The following is a 15760-nucleotide window of genomic DNA, read 5'->3' on the forward strand; positions in this document are numbered from 1 at the left end:
GCAGGTCCGAAGAGGGACCTGCTATCCAGGCTGGCTCTGACTTTCAGCATGTAGCCTAAGAGCCAGCCACAGGCGTGGGGTCCCCACAGATCCAAGCAGGAGGTGGAGGACAGAGCCCTATAAGGCCCAAATATTCAGGGATTCACCGGCCCCACAGTGCTTCCTTTAGTTCCTCCAGCCTTCACCTCTGTGCTGTTGCTTTGGCCCAAGATTGCTGGCTGGGTTTGCTGCCACCCTTCCCAGGGGCAGACCCACAGAACCAGGGGAGCAAGGGATGGGGAGTGAACCCCCAGGCAGTGGTACATGAACTATGGCTGCACATGCACTGAGGAGTCACAGTGCTGCTCGCAATCCCTGCACCCCATGGCCCTCAGCACAGCCGAGTGCGCCTCACTGGCCCCAGGGACGGACCGCACGCCCAGATCTCCCTTGAGCGCCCGTGGCTGGCCCGTTCGGATTGGAGGCAGGAGCACTAACTGGTACTTGGCAGCAGCCCCCGCCTTGGTGGGTTCACCTTGTTAAACCGACTGCTCAACCGCTTACATGGGTGTTGCCTCACTTCTGCTAAGTCTCCACCACAACCTGAACGCTGAGAACCTTCCGAGGCCGAGAACACTGGGGGCCCCCGTGTAGCCCAGAGATGTCCCGGCTTTGCTTGGAAGCTGGATGGACCCCAGGGTTGTGACTAACGCACGTACTAAAGTCCACTTCAAACTTAGCTTGAGCCTGAAAAACGAGCCGCGAGCAGGGAGATCTGGTCAATCACTTTATTCGAGCTAGACACTAAACATTTCACTCTCAATGCACATTACTGGCCTCATCAACCGGCACGGGTGTTGGAACAGCCGCCCCGGCTCACGCTTTGGAATCTAACCTTGGTTACGTGGGGAGAGTCTGGACATATTCAGGTCAGCGTGGACTTTCCGGGAGCCGGGGAGAGCAGCAGCACGCGCTGGAGCGTGTGACGGAGTGGCAGCGAGCCAGAGTGTGTTTCTGCCCAGTCAGTGCAAGGAAGATTAGTGCCTACACCAGAACAGAAGTGTCAGTCAGCTCACAAGTGTTAGGGGTCAAAGCCTTGGTGTGGCCAGGCCACCATAGACAATCGATAGCTGCTTTGTGACTATTTGGAGCCTGAGCTGCCCGGGAGGCCTGCTGAGCTGGTTACGTTACTCCATTAGGCAGCTGCATCAGGGAACAGGCCCCTCTGGCGTGCAAAGGTCACTGCTGAACACGAGGAACTAAGCTACACGTGTGCTGTAGGGAACGAGGGCAGCTCAAACAAGGCCAGAGTACTTGCCCCATCTCACTGGGTGCTCCAGCTACTCTTGACCTGAGCCCACCAGCAATGCCAGCGGGGGGTAGGGGCAGGAGGGGTGTGTGCTCAGCCAGGCGGGCACAGGCATGGAAGGCGTGGGCGTGTGTTCTGGTAGACGGGGTGGGCAGGGGAGGTGCAGCAGCACAGCGACAGCTGGCACGTGCCTCTCGCAGGGTCATGCTCCAGGGATGCACAGGCAGCAGCTCATTTTTCAACCCAGAGCTGCGCGTCACTCACCAGACACGGAGCCCTCCCCTGAGCCGGTGGAGGGGGAGCCACCAGTCGCCAGCCCCATGGTTGGAACCCGCCGTGGCTGGCCACGCTGCCAGGGCAGGTGAGAAGATGGACTCAGGGTTGGAGAACAGGGTGTGCTCCACAGCTGGAAGAGGCTGGTGTGGAAAGGAGACCCAGACCCAGGCTTTATTTGCATTAGTAACTGCATCGCTGCGTGGTTTTAGCAGCCAGAGCTGCAGAAAGTTCCCCTCGCCCTTTGCACCTGACAGCGGGGCTACAACGTGCCTGGGAGTGTTTGGGGAGGAAAACAAGTTTCTTAAAGACTCTGTCTGGCCTCTCGCCCCCGCGAAAGTGACTGTCTCTCACTAGGCTTACAGGAGAACGGAAGACAGCGCCAGCCTTTCTGCGTTTAAACAAACTCCTCATGTCCTCGGCCCACGTGAGGGGGAAATTCAGACAAAAACAAACAAGCTTTCCCCAAAACAAAGCCAAAGCCCCGTTGCTGGAGTCATGCAAGGTAGCAGGAGTCCTCCCACAGGTACGCGGGAAGGCAGAGCTGTGCATGCCTAACAGGATGCAGGAATGCTACTCAAAGCCGGCCGTGGCAGGAGAATGGAAATGTTGCAGCATCCCCCTCGTTAAATAATTGCGTCTTCTTTGAAAACATCCTTTATTTGCAAGTGTGTTTCTGGCAAGTACCTCGCCCTGCCGCAGCGCCCGCCAACGGCCTGCCAACGAGGATCCCAGTGAAACAGCACTGCTCCCTGTGGTCTCCAGCACCTTCCTGCTGGCAGCTACCGAGAGAGGACGATGGGCTGAACACTGATTTCTAGAAAGGACACACCCTGGAACTGGCAGCAGGCAGCTGCAGCGTGTCGAGCTGTAGCCACCTCCTTGTGGGTAAAGCACAGTCCTCGTGTTCCAAACGGCTACGCTGCTCGGGAAGGGAACAGACGCGCCACTTGTCCCGATCCACGGTTGTAGGAACGCCTGCCCTTTCCGTTCCGCGGCTGCTTGGCTTGTCTTGGGGCACGCGGGTGGTGTTTTCTGTCCATGTGAATACAGAAGCCAGCTAACTTCCGCTCCAATTGTCTGGCTTCCACGGCTGCGCAGCAGGACAAGTGACGGGATTCCCAGCCCAGCAATGCCAGGCGCTAACGAATGGCAGACTGACCCAGACACACAACAGAAAGCGCCTCCTGCGCCGACAGCCAGTCAGTGGCGCTGGGCATGTTGGGGTTTGCCCAGGAACTCCCTAGGAGAGAAAGCAGGACACGGACCGTGACAAACCCACCCGGCCAGAGAACTTGGCGCATCAGTGCCACTGAGGCCGTCTCTTCCCAAAGCCAAGCCCCTCCTGCCTCGTCGGTCAGCCTGCTCCAACCCAGGAGCCTGCCTGTGCCGTGCGGGAGGGGATGGTAGCTACCAGGTAACTGAACACTCCTGTAGGTGCCTGGAACTTTAGCGGTTACACGACCGTTTGATGGTCCCGGTGGGGCAGCCAGCGCGGTGCCAGGCGGAGCTGGTCCACAAGGGGAGCCGGTTTAGAAACCAGCTCCTGGTGCAGACCATCTGCCTGCTGCCTCTGCTACAGGATGGCGGAGCAGCCTCTGGCCCCAGGAGCTCGGACCCCCCGCGAACAGGGACTGCTTCCCCAAATCACCCTCTGCCTGCAGCGGGCTCAGGCTCACCATGGACAGAGGCGGCTTTGTGCTCCCTGCGGGGTGTGGGGAGGTAGCAGGGGACAACACGGAGCTGGTGCTGTAGAGAACTGGCTTTTAAGCTGGCTTCCCCCAGCACCAGTTCCTGCCCACCTCACCCCCACTGCCTCTGTAGGAGGCAGCCAAGGGGGAACTGGAGGCAGGCAGGTCCATGGCCCAGCACACACAGGGAGCCTGCTTGAAAGCTGCTCCCCCCCCCCACACTCCTGCCTCTCTATCAGAGGCAGCAGCGCAGGGGGTGCAGGCGGATCTTTAAAGCCAGTTCCCACTCCCTCCCCCCTTGCTGCCTCTGATCCTGGAAGGAGAACGTGCGCGTAGTCAACACATGAACTGAAAAGTCCAGCTTGTCGGTGAGTCGAACTGTCAGTTACATCTTGACATCCCCCTGGCAGCACAGGCCGGCTCCGGGCGTCAGGCTGGCCGGCCTGGAGAACAGCAGCAGTGCAGACGGGGCAGCAGAGCAGCAGCACAGGCCAGCTGCCTAAGTTCGTACCCAGGCCTCCGGCAGGGCTTCCCTGCTGGCTGCTAGCCCTGCCGCCCTGTAGAGCTAACAGTGCACTGCCTGTGCTACACTCTCCCTCTCCATGGGCTTCAGAGGGAGCCGGCCTCCCATGCATTAATGCAAAGAGGAATCCCCAAGGTCTGACAAGAGCCGCTACCCTGCTCTGTACGATCTTACCTGCTGATAAAGCCTCCTGGAGAGTTCTGCAGGGCCACGCTCGCCCTGGGGCGCTGGGCGGCTGATTGCCCAGTGAGACACCCAACCCTCCGGAGGGAGCTGGGCTCAGCCCCACAGAGATGCCATCTTAAATCCCCTATTCTCTGGCATTTCAAGGGGAAAATGGAGCCCGACCTCTCCGTGACAGCTGCTCTCTGAGACGTGGCATCTGCCCATTGCACGTAGGAGTTTGGGTGCTGCACAGTCATCCGAGTTTCCCCCGTTGCCTCGCTCACCACGTGCAGGCAGAAAGGGCCTAGCTGCCCTGACCCCTCAGTCCCTTCCTGCGGCCACGCTGACGAGAGGGGAGGGGAGCAGGATGTAGAACAGACGTGTGCAACCTCTCAGAAAGCAACAGCGCTGGAAAGGAGAGGAGCCTGTTCCAACCCTTCCAGTAACAGCACACCTCCACTCCACTGCTGTAGGGACTCACAAGCAGCCCCACCTGAGTCTCTGAACAGGGGCTGGAGGGTCACCCATCCACACAAACCAGAGAGGGCGCGTGGTGGGAGGCAAACACAAAAGGAGGACGAGGATGCTGCTTTCCAAAGGTCGAATACGGGCATTTGAGCCAGAAGTGTCGCAGAGGTTGCTTGGGATCTAGCTGAACAACTCGGGGATCTAGCCAGTGGGCTCACGCCAGCCAGCTAACAGGCAAAGAAATCCTGGTACTCCTGTGGAAGCCCCTAGGGTTGCCAGATGGTTTCAGAAAAAATACCCCCCCCCCCAAAAAAAAGAAGGACCCTGAGAGTTATGCAAAACAAAACAAAACAAAAAAGCGCAGCCCCTTTAAGAAACGTGTGGTGAGGCTTTTTGGCCCTAACAGGCTGCCAGCAGCCACCCACCATCTTGCCTCCATGCACAGGGCCGGACAGCTCCTCTGCGCAACCCAGTAAGCACTAGAGTTCCAGGCTGCCTCTGTATTGAGCTGGACAGCCCGGGATTTTCGCCTCCTGGCCAGCGAAAAACCAGAAAGTACCGGATATTTCAGGTGTCCGGTATTTTCTGAATTTTTGTACTGGACAGGAGGCAAAAATACTGGACACCTGGCAACCCTAGAAGCCCCATGTGTGGACACACGGCTGCCCTAACTCTGCAAATGCAATCAACAACTGAGCAGGAGATCTGAAATACTTCACCCGTTCCAGAGAAAATGCTGAAGTTCTTTTCAAGTCTATTTGTGTAGCCCCTTTACTACCAGGAGAGTTTGGGAAAAGGTCCATAAGACAACTGTGGTGGTGTCAAAGTGGAGACGGCCTGCATAAGAAAACTTGGATGGGGGGGAGAGGGGAAGCAGATTTTGTGTGTGTTCTGATACTGTTGCCTTGGTCTTCCTAGAGCAGCTCTAATCTAACAAGCTCTGTCCACTTGCTCCCTGTGCCCCATCAGTCCTGATGTTGATTTAACTCATGCAACACGCCCCTGCTCATTACCGCAGGATCCGAGGTAGTTCTGGACTCCTGTAGATGTACTTATGCCTGTAGCCTAGGTCTCTGTGAAACGGAACAAACTGTACTTTGTAGTCACGGAAACTCCGAGATGGTGCAGCTATGTTATACAGCTGTAGAAAGAATAAAACAGGGAAGGTACAAATCACAACATTTCAAAATTGTGCTATAGTACTAGCTAGCTAAAAATACACTTATAGTCTGCACACAGTGATCTTTACACAGTCATTCAGTGCACACCATCCCACACCCATGGGCTGGGGCAGACAGATTTTGGTGGAAGATAAAAATGAATACAGCATCCACTAGCAATTGGGGGTGCGGGGTTTGAATGAAAAAAAAAAAAAAAAAATCAGCAGTATTAGGGAAGAGTCCAGAACAGATGCACAAAGGGGTATGTATCTACAACCTGTTTTAAAATAGAGAACCTCAGTTACAAACTGGTCAATCAACTACACAATTGCTTTGGAATCAGGCAGCAGACAAACAAAAATGCGCACACACAATACAGTATTGTGCTAACAAAATACTAAAAATAAAGGGAAAGTTTAAAAAGTATTTGACAAGGAAAAAATCTCTTGTATTTGTTTCATTCAAATTAAGATGGTTAAAAGCAGCAGTTTTCTTCTGCACAGGAAAGTTTCAAAACTGTATTAAGTCAATGTTCAATTGTAAACTTTTGAAAGAACCACCATCACATTTTAGTCAGAGCTACTAAGGTTCCTAAAGTGTTTGTAACTGAGGCTCTCTTCGAATTTCCTCTCAGAACTCCTGTTACCTAGTTGTGTCTGACACCCCCCACCCACACATGCACACCGCTTGTTCTAATCTAATGGATGATGCAGGAACTTTCCATGCACTAATTCTAATTCACAAAGGACAGTTAGTAGATTCAGTTGGACAAAACGAAGCTTTGGTAGGAGAGCTATTATGTAACTAACTGCTGAAATCAGCCTGACGTCCTGAACAAGATGAGTTGGCCCCCACTAATGACCTGTATGAATTATAAACATTGTAACTGGTGCCCACAAAGAAATCCCAAAGCACAGTGGCAATGGGATTAATTATAACCAGAGAACAGGCTCCATTGCCTTCCACTGACGAATGGAGCAGTACCTTGGTAAAGAGCTGTTGCAATTAAGTTTCTATTTAGGTAAGATCTGCCTGGTATAGTTCGGTTACAGCGACCTCATTTAAAATAGATTTATGGAATAGTGTTTGAACCCTTGCATCCAGAAATCTAAGGCATATTCGGTCAGTCTCTGCTGACTCTTTCATTCTTGGGCTAGTGTAACCATAACATACTCTCCCTAATTTCTTCCACAATTATTTTATTTTTTATAGACTGATACATTTTTCACAGCTCTTTCCCACAGCAAATACCAGATACCTGGAGGGCTTGTTTCAATATACACAAGATTTAGCAGCCAATGTATTAAACATCAGATCCCTTCAGTACCACACACTTTGTACACATCAGTCCTTATTAAAGCTGCTAGTTTTTATCATCGCATTGCTACCTTTCTCTGACTAGAACAGAATGGTTTGTTTGGGTAATTCTTTAAGACACACAATTCTCTCCTATCAAATGGCCAACTTGAAGCAGATCTGTTATGCTGGCTAAAGAAACGCACCTTCTTTCCGAGATGAAATGGTACAACAGGGTCATCTTCAGCATGAAGAATAAGCAACGAGCAGGAAATGTATTTCACGCTGCAAAAGGGAAAATTTGTCACTAGCCATAAAAGAAAAATTAAAATTCCAGACTCAATCCCTCAGCATGTTTTGGTTATATTTTTGACGGAGAGGCTTTGAGTGCCTGTTGTTTCTAATATATTGCCTTTCTACAAACAAGCAGTTCTCTTCTACCTCGCTTCTATGACAGTCTGTCCCTGGCCCTTTGACGAACAATTTTAGCATCATTAAGCAACACTCACAATCAAAATCACTAGCTTCATCAAATTCACCGCTCGTCCCTTCAAATGCAAATGGAGCCAATTCTCTTTGGCTTATTGTCGCTCTTCTCAAACAAACCCCGCTAATAAATAAATCCCATCATATTCCGCAAAGCTGGCAAAAGATAATGCAGCACAGCGGATTGCTATGGAGCTTATTTTAAAAACAATCGAGAGCGAGCTCAGTGTGCAATGAAACACTCCAATTCCTCTGCACTTTGGAATCGGAAAGCGTTTATGAGGGGACATTGTATCCTTGAGTCTCTCGACCACCAAGTTTTGTGATTCTATTGGGTGGGATTTCCAGGGAAGCAAGTGTGACAAAATTCCCACACTGATTTACTGCATTTCAGACTGTGGTAAAGCAGTTACCTAGACACCATTTAATATGATCTAAGCAAAAAATGGTAAGATCACAGGAGAATCAATCTGCTGATTACAAAGTGACCAGGGGGCGCATCTCTCCACAGTAAGGGTCAATACAAGGCGGGTTTCTTGTTTGCGTTTCTAAGAGGAGCCACTGTGCATTTGGAAAACAGTCTAGCGGCTAAGACAGATGACCTGGATTCTATTGAAATCCGTGGCAGATTCATGTGTGACCTTAGACAGGCACCATGATCCTGCTCTCTGGACATGCCGAGAGGTTTCATTCATTACAGTTCGTGAAGCGCTTAGATTCCTTGCTGGCAGATGCTGCAGAAGTGCAAAGCTGCATTAGTGCTGTGACAGCCAGACTGCGTCCCTGCGTAACAGCCCAATCGCCAGCTGCCTGCCTTGCCCACTAGGACAGTTTCAGTCAACATACCAACTAGAGCAGTGGTCCCCAACCTTTGTGTGGCCAATAGCACATTCGTGTTTTCAGAAGAGTGTGGCGGGCGCCCACAAAAAAAGGCGTCAATGTGAAATTGAAGGTTATTTTCATGTTAAATGTGAATTGGGTAAATTTGATAGAAACTTAATTTAGTTGGATAATTTTTATTTTAATTATATTGCAATTCATTTTTAAACAAAATTCTGCATTAATAAAAAGGAGGGATGTCCAAATGTAGAGCAAAAAAAGCACCCCCCCAAAAAAAACATGCCCCTTTAAATTTCACACAAATTTCCACATGGCAGGGGAAGAACGTCCCAAGTGGTTTCCAGCTGAGAAACTGAAAATACCAGACATTTTACTGGGGGGGTGTCAGGCCAGGGGTTTGGATTGCCCCTCAGGGCAGGGGTTTGGGGTGCAGGGTCTGGGAGGAGAGTTCTGTGGGTGAAGATATCGGAGTGGGAGTAGCTGGGGGGCCGGACACTTACCAGCGAGACGCGCTGCTCTCCTGTTTCTCCCACAGGAGCTGCCTGGCCCTGTGCTTGGGGATTGGTGGGTTCCCACAGCTGCCCCTGTCCAGGTCCGGCCAATGGGCTTGTGCGGGGGGGCAGAAGCGGCCATGAGGGACCCTCCCCTGCCGGCTCGCAGCTCCTGCGCCACAAAGGGCCCCGCCGCGGCTGTTTTGCGTGGGGGAGGAAGGGGGGCTGTTGCTGCCTCGCAGCCGGACCCGACCAGCGTGGGGTTTGCGCCTGCGCGGGCTGCCTGCTGCGGTGGGGGCGGGGCTCAAGCCTCTAAAGCCCCGCGTCGGGCTCCCTCGCGGGCCCCAGGCTGCCGACCCCGCTCTAAGCCGGGGCGAATGTGAGTAGTTTTAAAACGCCGGCGCGGGCGCACATACATTCTCCCGCGGGTGCCGTGTTGGGGACCACGGAACTAGAGTATGTTTGAAAGAAACCAATCACAAAAAGTAGCATTTCTAGACATCTGCAGAGCCTCTCGCTTTCACGGTCTGAGTAGCCAGTCAGCTCGGTTCTTTCCTGTGCAAGGGAGAAATGGTTGGTTTTAACTGCCCCTAGGATAGGATTAAGTGCGTTACAAAAATGAAAAAGGACAGAGTTGCGTGTTGGAGTTGCTGGGGAGAGACACACCAAGGACAGCTGGGGCTGCTGAACCTCCTTAAGCATGTTCTAAATGCTTCAGCCAAGCAGAAGGGACGCTGCACTTTGGGGCTTATTCCCACGGCACTGGAGTTGCGCCAGGCAGCCATCGAGGAGAACGTCACGGAAAGGGCTCACGGCTCAGACGACAGGCAAGCGTCACCACTTACTTCTCATCATTGGCGAATTTAATTCCACTCATTGTGATGGTGTCGAGGAAGAACCAGTCGAACCCAGGGAAGTATCTATATATCTGTAGGGGAAAAGCCTGTGAGCACCCAATAGCCCCATTCTGCCGCCCAGCCAGCTAGCCTCCGCAGTGAGAGCGGCACACTGAACAGCCCCGCTAGCCAGACTCCAGGCACTGCTGCCGACCCTGAGCGCAAGAGTCCTGGGTGATTTTACAGCCCAGGTCTCCTAGAGTCCTCAGATACTCACCTGCTGCTCCACCCACACAGCGTGGCCAGTGACACGGCCGACAGCAGAGGTGGGCAACCCCTGGCACACGGGTCAGCAGCTCAGCCCCGCCCTTCCCCCCTTGCAGCGGGGCGCGTGGGCTGGAGCAACAGCCCCGGCTTCCTGCGGGGGTGGGGGGCAGGAGAGGCTGGGGTTAACTCCCCTCTCAGCTACAAGCCAGTCACACCTGGTGCCCCAAGGCCCAGGCTGCGCCACGCTCCTGACCCCCCACACAGCTCAAGGGGAGCGAGCCCCTTCCCCCACACCCTGCTGCGCCCGGCCGGGCTGGAGCCAGCTCTGGGCAGTCCCAGAGCCGCAGCCGGCAACAAATGGCTGGGCGGGAAGAGACTCCGCCCCAGAGATGCTGTTGGGGGGGGGGGGTGGTTTGCAAGTCCCAGTGCTGCTGCCCTGCCGGGGGGGGGGAGGGGGCGCATGCGTGCGGCCAGAACAGAGGGAAGGTGGGGGGGGGGGGGGGGGGGGGGCGCGGAGCGAAAGGGATACAATTTTACTTGGCAGAAGCTGCACTTTCCTTTACTCCCCACTTCTTTGCCTCCTCCCCAACCAGCTATTTGGCTGCATTCTCCCCTTTGCTGTGTTACTCCCCCAAGCTCCCTCTCGTACCCCCACCCCACGCCCTCTCCTGCCGCCAAACTCCCTTCCAGGCCCTGCCCTCCTCACCCCTCCTGCCCCATCCCACTCGCTGGCAGCCCTGTCCGCACACTGAGCCCCACAGCCTAAGGGGGGTCCACAAAATCCACTAACTGTGGAACCTCAGAAAAGTAAATCCGGCCTATGGGAAGCCCTGGACCTCAGTCCTCCCGTCCCTTCCCCTGCCCCGTGGGGGCTGGATGCAGAAGAGTGAGGGGTCAGTTGGGGGCCACATCAGTGAGGGTTGGGGGTTTGGAGAGGAGATTTTTTGCTTCTCACTTGCGTGGTCCCCAACTGATTTCTCTGGGGGTCAGTGACCCCCGACCCAAAAAAGGCTCCTCACTCCTGCCATGAATTAAAACAAAAACAAAACCCTTTGAACCCTCTTGCGCTGGGCACAGTATTTTACTTAGTTTATCAAACTTCATTTTAAACAAACACAAACAACAACTAGTCTAGCAGCACCTTAAAGACGAACCAAACACGGAGATGGGATCATGAGCTTCCTGGGCACAAAGCTCCCGATCCACTCCCCGTGGTTTGCTAGTCTTTAGGGTGCTATTACCAGACTTTATTTTATTTTATTTTTCTAGTTACAGACTAACTCGGCTACTCCTCTGAAGCTTTAACACACTTTACTGGTTGAATTTAAATTAAACCGTTCTCCCCAGCTGCAGCACCAGCAGAATGGCTGGGGCGTAATCGTGTAATGAACAGGGAGTTTCCATTAGCAACTGGCAATCTGCGGAAAGGTTTGCGTTGACCCGGGGTCCATGGGGCCCCGCACAGGAGTGGCACGGCCCAGGCCGGAGGGTTACATCTTGGCATGCCACTTCGGAAAGCCGGCTGACCCCTGGCCTACGGGTTTGCTGCACGGGTCTGGGAGCTGCATGGGTCAGAGCAACTTCGCCAGCAGCCCGGACAGCAGGAGTCTGGCTGCAGGGAAGTGGCTATGACGACAAGGCGGCCCACCCAGCCACCAAGCCTCAGGAGAGCCTTTGGCAAGCAATGATGCCGAGAGCTGTTGCCCCGCTGTGCCGGGCAGGCTTGGTTCCGCGCCACACGTGCCTAGTGACCACGAGGTTTGGGATTCACTTCACTCCAGCCCTCACCCAGGTGTGCAGCTAACGGACATGCCCTCCTGGCTGAGGAGTGCACCACACTGCTGGGCAGGTGCCCGCTGGTCTGCATTCGCTCCATGCCTCAGGGAGACGGACTCATCTGACAGTCTGGGCCACGCTCATGTCTTGGCACAGCTTCTCGCCCGCCTTCACTGCCTCAGCGCTGCGGGGGCGGTACTGGAAAGGCACGGTGATGATCCCGGGTCTACCCGGGCTGTATCTGATTCGCCTCCAAGCCTCTTCCGACCAGCATCTGCACACCCCCGCTCTGCACTGGGAGTGCGCCGAGCCGGGGGTGGGGCCCACATTCTGCACTGACACGCCAGCGTGCTCCGACTCACCCCCCGCATTTACACTTTTCACGCCCCACTTGCCTTCCCTTGCGCCAGATGCCAAGCATGCTAATGGTTCTCCAGCTCTGCAGAAGCCCTGCACCTCCAGCTGTTCAAGAACAAAGGCTGGCAGTCGCTGGGTGTGGGGGGGGCGGTTACAGAGCTCGCTCAGACACATGCTAGCATAGCCCGCCAAGCACTGTTAAATAAGTGAACTGCTGGGACTGCACTCCCAAGGGAATGAAACCGACAGTTTGTACTTGCCACTGAAAACGGATGGCTCCTTGCTTCTTCGCGTATGTTAGTAAAGGGGGATTCCAGGATCAGGGCGTCCGGAGGAGTTTCTGAAAGAGGAGGGCACAGCACAGCCTGGTAAAGCACTGGGGCGCTGTAGGTGTACAAGGCAGGGAACACTCAGCAAGGAAGGCAATATTCTCCTCTCGGCCCATTTCTGGGATGTAAAATAGCTCCGTGGGCCTCACCCCCGGAGCCACTGAGCTATGGCGAGCGTGTGCGGCAGGAGGTCACGTCGAAGGGCTGTGGTGAATGCCGGAAAGTGCTGGACGGGGTGTCTACGCTAATTCAGCCCTCGAGAGAGCTGCCAAGCCCAAACCCTCCATCCAGCCAGAGGACGGGGAAGTTCTCATCCAAATAGAAGTTTTTGACAATAGAGCCACCCAGCAGAGTGCAGAGCTCCCGTGGACGCCATGGTCTGCACCACCACCGCCTTAGAGCCCTTGTGGCGCGGTTTGGGAGGCGCCCGCGTCAGAGCATGCTGCAGGAACGCATGGTAGAGCTGCGCTTGCAGCACATCAGCAGACAGGTGCGCAGGCAGACACCCAAGCAGCAGTTAGGGCCCCGAGTGCAACTTACACCGCGCAGCAAGTGCCCCTCGCTGGCCTTACCTCGCTCACAAAGGCGCCTCACTAAATTTGTTGCGACTCTGAAAGACAAGAAACACACGTGGTGTGAAACGGAGCTTGTCACTCACCGCTGGACAGCAGCAGCAGCTCCAAGCCACAGCCACTTGGAAGACTCATCTCTGATCTCAAGGCAGCTGCACCGCAAGCCAGTGTCAGGGCTGAGGGCAGACCCTAGCGAGCAGTGGCGCAGTGGACGGATGCCCTGCGGTTCTCGACATCCCGTGCGGTACAGCCAGGGGGCATAACGGACACCTTCCCCCTCTTCCTACCCCCTTGTTTAATGACTGGGGATTGATGGCGCTGCCAGCCATCCAAACTCCACCCCCTTTGGATGCAGCGAGGGGAAGGCCTGGCTTGGCAAATCATTCCTGGCTGGAATGGGTTAGCTGGGTTTGGACTCGGTGACTCCCGAGGTCCCTCCCAACCCTGACCCTTCTAGGATTCTCCGCGAGATGCAGGATCTAGGTTCAGACACAATCTGCCTTCCCTAGTGCCTCGTGCTGCATGCGCGCTCCTCACACCACTGGGATTTCCTCCTGGAAGCCTTAACAGACCCCACCCCCTTTTTCACATAGCACTCCCCAAAGCCTCCACTTGCGCAGGCTCTGCAGCCCTCCTCCTGCCCACAAGCACCTGTTGCAAGGTCGCCAGTCCCTCTGCTGGCCCCAGGGACACCCACACGACGGAACAGGTAACGTGCGCCGAATGCACAGCTCCAGAGCCTGCACTTTTCAGCTCCTCGGGGAAGCCGAGCCGTGGGCCTTGTCTTCACTGCTATGCAAGGTGCGTCTTACCCTGGGTCCCTGCGGCTGCAGGCTAGCTCACGCGCACAGGGTAAAGACGAGGCACTTTTGTTCTACTAGGAGGTAAACTACGTGTCATCAGCACTGGAGGTGGCCGTGCCCGGTCTGATGCCTAGTACTGGTGTCTGTTCACTGTGCGTGTCGCGGGACGGTTCATGCACAGGAGTCACCCTGAAGGCACTCCTTTCCCCAAGCGCAGCCGAAGCCCTACTGGGGGGGTGAGCGGGGGAGACAGAAGGTGGAAGCTTACACATTTCGGATACATGGCTAGAGTTTATGTAATAGCCACACTTCCGTTACCGACATGCTGGGTGCAATAGCAGGCTTTCAGCAGCACAGAACCTGTGGCATCCTCTGCATGCCAGTCTCCGTTAGAATACAGCTGTTTCTGGAGTCACAGCAGCGTATTTCCAGAGACAAGAGAGATACTTCCCGGGTTTCTGCCTGAAAACTGCATTGTGCTGTACAGGCAGGGCTTTGGCACAGTGTCTGGAACCTCCCGCCCCGCCCAGACGGACACGTATGCTCTCTTGTGACTGGCACACACACCAGCACTTGCAGGCAGGCCTTGCCTATTCAACCAGCGCTCTGCCTGTGGGACAGGCCTCAGAACTCTGACCTGGAAAGCGTTCCCGTGGCCTGTCTGCCCTGGGAGGAGCACCGCAGGCCGTTGTAAAACATGAGCCTGCTCTCACCGGACACGTGCTCAGTTCTGAAGTGCCAGTGACATTTGCAGGCAGATTAACACGGGCTTCCCAAATGGTGGGTCCTGGCCCACAAGTGCTTGTGGGAGGATTTTAGATGGGCTGTCATATCCAGGCCAGCTCACCCCATCACTGGGCCCTGCCCCCAGTGCACACGCTCTTCTCCCAGCAAGCCAGCCCCCCGCAGAAGCGGCTCCTGACCTGTGGGGCCCCTGTCACAAACACTGGGGTAAATGGGCGCAGCGCCATAGCTGGCTATGGATGGCACCGCTTACACCAGGGATGATTTCCCCTGCAATTGGCTCTCTCATGACATGGGTGATGCTGAACTCGCTGCCCCAATACAGCCTCTGGCAGTCGAGGGCACAGGTGCTGCTCGTTGGCATCTCTCAATTCAAACGGGCAAAGCAGCAGCGACTAGATCCCAGCCAGACGAGAGAACTCGGGTCCTCAAGTGACACAGGCTGCACTTGGCACCGACCCACAGAGCTCGCTGGATGACTCTAGAGCGCTGCCGTGCGGAGGGGGCTTACCCTGTGCCTAAGGAGTGCCCCCATATGTAGACAGGGTTGTCTCCGCTTCTTGCTTTTATCCAGTCAAACACATGGAGCGCGTCGTAGGTCATTCCTCTCTCCGACGGCGTGCCCACCGAGTCGCCCCACCCTGCAAACAAGCATTGTAAGTCACACCCCCGTCTCCCAGCAGAACACGCCGTTGCTCCTGCCTGTGGGGCCAGGCGCATGCCCACACTGGGAAGGATCCAAATCGGAAACACTCCTGCTTACTCGATTGTCCCGCACACCGAAGCGGAGCTGGAATGAAAGACTGGCACAGCACAGGGGCTCCACGGATCTTGCTTAAAGCCTTAAACAAGCTTCCACTGGTAGAACTTGCCAGGCAGAGTCGTGGGCTTAGACACTGACAGCAAGAGCAGGACCCCTGCTGGAAGCGAATCGTCTGCTAGCCCTGCATTTCTGGTTCCTCGAGAGGCCAGCTCTGGCATGCAGCTTCAAAGGCCTCTCCGCAGATGCGGAGACAGCAGGGATCACTGCGGCCTGATCCCCTGTACAGCACAGGCCAGAGAATGTCAGCAAAGTAACTCCTGGAACAGAGCCTTCAGAAACCCCCAACTGTGATTTAACAGCCGTCAGTGGTGGGGAATCCACAGCCATCCCCGGTAAGCTGTTCCAAAACGCTGCGTTTCCCCTCACCGCTAGAGAGCGTGCCCATCTCCCCTCCGCTTGTCCCGTCTCTCTGGCCTGAACAGCCCTTACTAGCCATTGGTTCCCCCGCGGATACTAACAGACCCCTTCACCTTCTCTGTTCAGATGCATAAATCGAGCCCCAGGAGTCCATTAGGAAAAAGCAGGATTTTGAACCCTCTCCTCATTCTCAGGGCTCTCCTTTGACTCCCTCC

The 15760-nt window shown here is 55.0% G+C and overlaps 1 protein-coding gene across 3 annotated transcripts in view; it reads right to left on the reverse strand.

Moving 5' to 3' along the window:
* Positions 1-753: 753 nt before the first annotated feature.
* ABHD12 (abhydrolase domain containing 12, lysophospholipase) overlaps positions 754-15760 on the reverse strand; it is a 55859-nt gene continuing 40852 nt past the window's right edge. For all 3 annotated transcript variants that reach the window (XM_075925857.2, XM_089777610.1, XM_089777611.1), the window contains exons 7-13: positions 14877-15006; positions 12819-12856; positions 12178-12257; positions 9527-9609; positions 7071-7149; positions 5422-5549; positions 754-2804 (exon numbers count right to left, since the gene is read on the reverse strand). In XM_075925857.2, the coding sequence (XP_075781972.1) occupies positions 2765-2804; positions 5422-5549; positions 7071-7149; positions 9527-9609; positions 12178-12257; positions 12819-12856; positions 14877-15006 (578 nt within the window). In that variant the 3' untranslated portion in view covers positions 754-2764. The remainder of the gene's footprint in view (positions 2805-5421; positions 5550-7070; positions 7150-9526; positions 9610-12177; positions 12258-12818; positions 12857-14876; positions 15007-15760) is intronic.

Source organism: Pelodiscus sinensis, chromosome 3 (assembly GCF_052426305.1).
Source record: "Pelodiscus sinensis isolate ZL-2025 chromosome 3, ASM5242630v1, whole genome shotgun sequence".
In the NCBI taxonomy this organism is placed as follows: domain Eukaryota; kingdom Metazoa; phylum Chordata; order Testudines; family Trionychidae; genus Pelodiscus; species Pelodiscus sinensis.